Here is a 6,071-nt window from a genome sequence, read left to right as displayed (position 1 = left end):
TGGCAAATGGCAAATTCATGCCATACCTTTTACACATTTACTCGAATTGGTATGCTGATAATACAATTTGTAAGGAAAAATGCATTAAATAGCGAGGTATTTCTGGGGAAACTTTTTCAGAAAGGAACACACACACACACACACACGTCTCTTTGCTGAGCCTCGGCGGTCTCGGTGAATCAGCAGCATCCACAACTGAACAGAACAAAAAGTGTTGAACTTGAAAATTGTTTATGCCCGAGTGCACTTGCTAAATGAAGGCGGATTGTATAAAATGGATAAATAAATAAAAACGTTTATTAACGAGCTGCAGTTTTATTACATCACACGCTAGCACAGATGCAGTATATTAATGCCACGGGTCATCAATAAGGTGCAGATTGGTCCTCAGTTTGTGTTTCCAACACACTTTTTCACAGCGCGCATCACGCGCTCAAACTCATCAAAAGTCAACAAGTTCAACAATGACTTATCCAAGTGACCGCTGCAGAACGCACGCGAGAGAGAGACGAGGCTGTCTCATAAGTGAGTAGCAATTTACCGAAGGTGGCACTTGCGGGAGTTAACACTATACGCAATACCCACAACCTCACACCAAATTTCAGGCCGTGTAGATAGGCAAGCATATATACAAATCATTTAGTAAGCAGAAATCCGAAATTTACCTTAACATATTAAGTTAGAGGAAGATGCGACTGAATTGATGCTTGAAGAATGCTCTTCCAGCAGCCATGATAAACAGTTGGCGGTTAAAGTTTTCTATGCACAATTTGATTTGACAAAAGTCACGAGACCTATTACCATCTCTCTATCCAATCACGTTGATGGATAAAAATAAAAATAAAATAAGCATGTAACGACCACAAACGGAGGAAAATAGCAGCGTAAAAGTACCGATACATCACTTAAAATGTACTAAAGTAAAAGTACACAATTTTTTAACTACTCAAAAAAGTACAATTACTGATAAAAAAGAAACTACTTAATTACTGTAACGTGAGTATTTGTAATTCGTTACTTCACACCCCTGGTTGCAGGATTGTAGAATTCCCAAATTCCCAGTTTGTTGGGGATTTTTAGCCACATTTGCTTTAATAAGAAAAAAAAACAGCAAAATGTATGTTTTCATTAGTGAACAAATGCCACATAGTGACTTTTCCCCTCATACTAACTGTAAATGATCTGTGGGATGAGCAAATATGCATACTATCATGAAATGGGCATCTAAATCTTTGTTAAATCACCATCATCTTGTTTAAATAGCAAGCGATTCATTGTTATTTGTGTGTCTTACTCACAGTTGGGTAATGCGGTGCTTCATGCGTGTCACTGTGTCCCTCCTTTTTCACAAGTTCATTTCATCAGTTTGCTAGAAAGTGTGGAGTGATTTTAATGTGTGAATCACCATGGTAACTGAACCAAGTTATGTATCATGCATTTACAAGTGACTGTTTATCGATAAAAGTTGAATAGGCTTTTAGTAAAAATGACCTTGCAGTTCTGGGACAGAGTCCAAAATGGAACTGGAATAAAGAAACAAAGTCTTCTAAAGGTTTCTCTCTTTGCCAAATGAAAGATATTGCACTGACCTTCCATCGAATAATGGTACGAGCAACTAAAACAAGCCTGAATTTACAGGAAGACATTCTCTCTATGGCTGCTATTCAAGCAGGAGTTAAATGCATTGATGCGTATCAAATAAAGGATGATCTAATCGGGTCTTCAGTTTCTGACACTGTTCATTGTGCTGCCAGTTTTATAATGGCTCTAAGCCCGGTGGCTTTGGCATAATTACAATAATTGGTGAATAATTTTTAGGTATGCTTAGAATTATACTAGATCATGTTAGATGTTTACACCCCTCTGATGGTTCATGCAGACTGAATGTTTTTCATCAGCTGAAGCTGTAATGAGACGAGCCCTCAGCCTTTCAGAGGTATGACTGCATTAGCTTCAGTGAATGCACTCGTCTCCTGTTTCTAATGTAACAGCCCATTCTTCCTCTTTCCTCCTCCAACTGCCTCATAATTACCATCTTACTCATAGGTTTTTCCTCCCACACAAAAAAACAAGCGATTTTTCTTTTTCCTAGTTATTGTTTTTTTTAATAACGCATTTTTTCTTTTTTTATGAAAATGTCATGTCACCCTCACAAAGCTATATATTAAATGAAAATTTTGACAATATTTACTTTAGTGTTATTTTAGTATCATTGAGATACTATTGTAGTTTTAGTAGTATAATAAATATGTATTTCATAGATAATATTTTGAATTCATTTTTATTTTGTTAATTTCTTAAATTATTTAGTTATTTTTGTTTTTAGTTTTTATAATTGTTAATTTAAGTTTTGGCAATTTTTGTGTTTTGCCATTTTTATTAGTAACTGTTTTTATGTCTATATATTTGTATACATTTTTTATTTAAGTTTTAGTTTGTTATTTTAATAAAATGAGAAAATGAGAAATGTTGGTTAGACAACTAGCTAAATTAAAATACTTTTCATAATTATTTTATTTCAGTTAATGTATATTTTATTTCAAGCAACAACAAAAAAAGCCCCCCCCCCCATAATTTTAGCTTGTTTAATTATAATAATCCTGATTTACTCACCCTCATATCTCATATAGTTCCAAACCTTTATGTTGAACACAAAAGAGATGCATTCATTCATTCATTTGGTCGTTCATTCATTCCATACAATGAAAGTCAAAAGATTTCCAGTCTTGTTTTGGCCCCCACTGACATTCATTGCAAGAACAAAATAGTTTAAACATTCTTCAAAATACCTTCTTCTCACAGAATAAAGAAAGCCATACATGTTTGGAATACAGTAAGGGTGAGTAAACGATGTCAGAGCTTTTTTACATTTGTATTTCTTTATTTTTCGGCAAACTATCCCTTTGAACCCCCTGTATGGTTGTTAACCTGTTCAAATAAATAATTATATAGTGCTAAACCATTGAATGTCCCACACAAATACATTTTACAAGGGCTCAAGTTGAAAGTCAGCACAGAATGGGATCAAAGGATGCAAAATGTCATGAATTATTAATATGGATTCCTGATGAAACTGCATTTGAATGTCCAGTGCTAATGCATAAGCATACTAAAACCCTCGTGCGAGGGCTTTTTTTCATTGTGCACTGCTAAGTTGCAGAGGTTAAAATGATAGTAATTTTTACAAAAGAAAGAAAAAATTTAGCATCTCAAGCTCTTAAACACTTTCTAAATTGGATTGATCCATGCAGCAGACCCCTCTGCCCCCTCTCATCTCTGATGTGATATGCGGCTATCAATACACACATCTCTCATCTTCAGTTTCTCATAGAACTGCTGGGACCCGGCCATTCCAGTTCTCCAGTGACACGATGATACCCATATCGAATTGGTCCTGCACGTCTCTGCTAATGGTATCGACATCGGGGTGAGAAAGGGAATCTGAATGAAGAACAGGCCCTGGCAGCTCTGTACAGAAAATGAACCATGAATTAGACTCAACTGGGACATAAAAAAACAGACCTCAAATGTACTGGAGGACACTTCTCCCACTCTTCTCCCAATTACCATTATAATATGTCAATAATCAACCAAATTCCAAAATCTTGCAAATAATGCACAGAGAGCAGAATTAGGATTAAATCCATTAATTATCAAGACACAAAATGCATCATAACAGCCTTTTGCAATACCACAATGGACAGACACAGGAGACGCAAGAAAAAAAGTGTCCACAATGAAGTCAAGAGCTGTGTTTGTTTGCAGAATGCATCAAAAAAAAAACAATTGCATGTAAAACAATGAAACCCCTCTCCTGGTTCAGAAAATACAAAGATTTGTGTGTCTTTGCCTTTATCACTAAACTTTTGCCCATCATTTTTCTATTGTTCCAACTTGGTGCATTTATACTTATATTTAATATTTTATATAATATATTAGAATGAAATATTAATGATTAATTATTGTTAATTTTAGACGTGTTTGCTACTTTTACTTTCCTTAATTGTTACTTAATATTATGTTAACTATTATAACTATTATTTGAAGTATGTATTTATTTTATCACTTGGAAGTACATATTTATTCATTTAATTGTATTTTTTTAAAATTTTATTTACATTTGGAAGTACATTTATTTGTAAACCTGAACTGAAATGTATATCAATAGGCAAACGCATGTTTACTCAACAGGTGGGGCTTCAATGGTGTGTAAAAAAGCAACCGCAGGGATTTTGCGCGACTAAATGTAAACGGCCAGTGGATCTGATTGGCTCCCTGTCCAGCTGACGTCACGACTTTCCAATGTAGCGGAAGCGGAAAGTTTTTTCAGTTGTAAACTGATCTGTGGTGCGAGTGAGCGAGCGAGTGGATATGCGCGAAAGAGAAAATGAACAGTCGCCACTTCACAACAGGCGTTTGAGACCGTGAACCCAAGCTGTTTTAGCTGGAACGAGACATTTTCAAGGACCTTTCCCCCCCACCCTGCTTTGACAATGTGGGAACAGGCGGAATTTGAGAAGCACTGGAGGAACGAGTTTCCCGACGGCGAAGTGCCCGTGATGAACCTCAACTCGGTGGAGGACATAGAGGCAGAGCTGGAGAAATGCAAAGCCAATCTGAAGGTGTTACAGCAGGCTCTGTCGGAAGAGAAGTTCAAGGTGATTTACCTGCAGACCACCATTGCGCAGAAGAAAACTTATGACATCGGGAGATGGTGTAACAAGGCAGATTCAAATCAGGACAGTCCTTGCGACTCAGAGAGCAAAGGCGGGGACGTACTCCGGGGCAGCAAGACAGGTAAGCCCATCCTCGTCCCTCCTCGGAAAAAGCCCGATATTTCGCAAGAACACCCCTCGGCTCGTGACATCTCTCGGTGCGTTGCCGAGCAACGGAACAGCGAGCAGGACAGTGACCGCGAGTTCGAGGACGTGGAGCTCAACGAAAACTTTCTGCGAAAAAACATCCTCAACCCTAAAGGTAACGTTCGGGACAGGCACCGGCTGAATCCACGCGTCCGCTTGAGTCGGGACCTGGACTCGGATGATGGCAGACTGTCTCCTTCTCTCGCGCTCCGCGGCTCTCACGGGTCTGGACGCAGCACACCTGACGGATACCTGAGCTCCGACCATGACGACTCCTCCTCTGCAGGTAGGACAAACTTAACTAAAAACTCCTACCATACCAGTTTCTTATCACCTTCAAAGCGCCACTTAAGTTCCCTTCAGGAGGAATGTGGGCTGACACTGTTGATCACTTATCAAATACGCAATTATGCTTGCTATGTCACGTGTTAGTCTGTTGAAGTGCATTTTGGGAATGTGTGTCACAGGACGTTGCTTAAAGGAATAGGCTAGTTCGCCCAAAAATGAACATTTACTGAAAATATGCTCGTTATCCGGCCATCCAAGATGTTTATACGTTTGTTTCTTCATAGAAACAGATTTGGAGAAATGTAGCATTACATCACTTGCTCACCAATGGATCCTCTGCAGTGGATGGGTGCCGTCAGATTGAAAGTCCAAACAGCTGATAAAAACATCACCATAATCTACATGACTCTAGTCCAGCGGTGGCGAACTCCGGTCCTGGAGAGCCGCAGCCCTGCAGAGTACAGCTCCAACCCTAATTAAAACTCACCTGCCTGTAGCTTTCTAGTAACCCTTCAGACCTTGATTAGCTTGTTCAGGTGTTTTTTGATTAGGGTTGAAGCAAAACTCTGCAGGGCTGCGGCTCTCCAGGACCGACGTTCGCCACCCCTGCTCTAGTCCATCAGTTAATGTCAAAGCGAAAAGCTGCGTGTTTGTAATAAAAATATGAATAATTAAGACCTGTTTAATTTCAAACTGTTGCTTCTGTCTAAAAAACAATTGCTGTAAACGATCATTTGGTGAGCAAGTGATGGAATCCAAAATTTCTCAAAATCTTGGATGGCCTGAGGGGGTGTGTAAAATTTGTAGCAAATTTTTTTTGGGGGGTGAACTATTCCTTTAATGAACAGTCAATGGATCTTTCTTAAACCAGTGAGGAAATTGGATAACCCGGAGTGGAGTGGAGATGTGATTACAGAAATC

The 6,071-nt window shown here is 38.6% G+C and overlaps 1 protein-coding gene across 1 annotated transcript in view; it reads left to right on the top strand.

The window, feature by feature from the left end:
* The first annotated feature begins 4,207 nt into the window (after window positions 1-4,207).
* Window positions 4,208-6,071, top strand: part of abr (ABR activator of RhoGEF and GTPase) — a 204,014-nt gene continuing 202,150 nt past the window's right edge. The window contains exon 1 of the mRNA XM_016275538.1: window positions 4,208-5,148. Coding sequence (XP_016131024.1) covers window positions 4,494-5,148 — 655 coding nt within the window. The 5' untranslated portion in view covers window positions 4,208-4,493. The remainder of the gene's footprint in view (window positions 5,149-6,071) is intronic.

The sequence above is a fragment of the Sinocyclocheilus grahami genome, unplaced genomic scaffold (genome assembly GCF_001515645.1).
Source record: "Sinocyclocheilus grahami isolate Dianchi unplaced genomic scaffold, SAMN03320097.WGS_v1.1 scaffold95.1, whole genome shotgun sequence".
Taxonomy (NCBI): Eukaryota; Metazoa; Chordata; class Actinopteri; order Cypriniformes; family Cyprinidae; genus Sinocyclocheilus; species Sinocyclocheilus grahami.
Note: the sequence above shows the minus strand (reverse complement) of the source record. Positions and strands in the feature narration are given on the sequence as shown.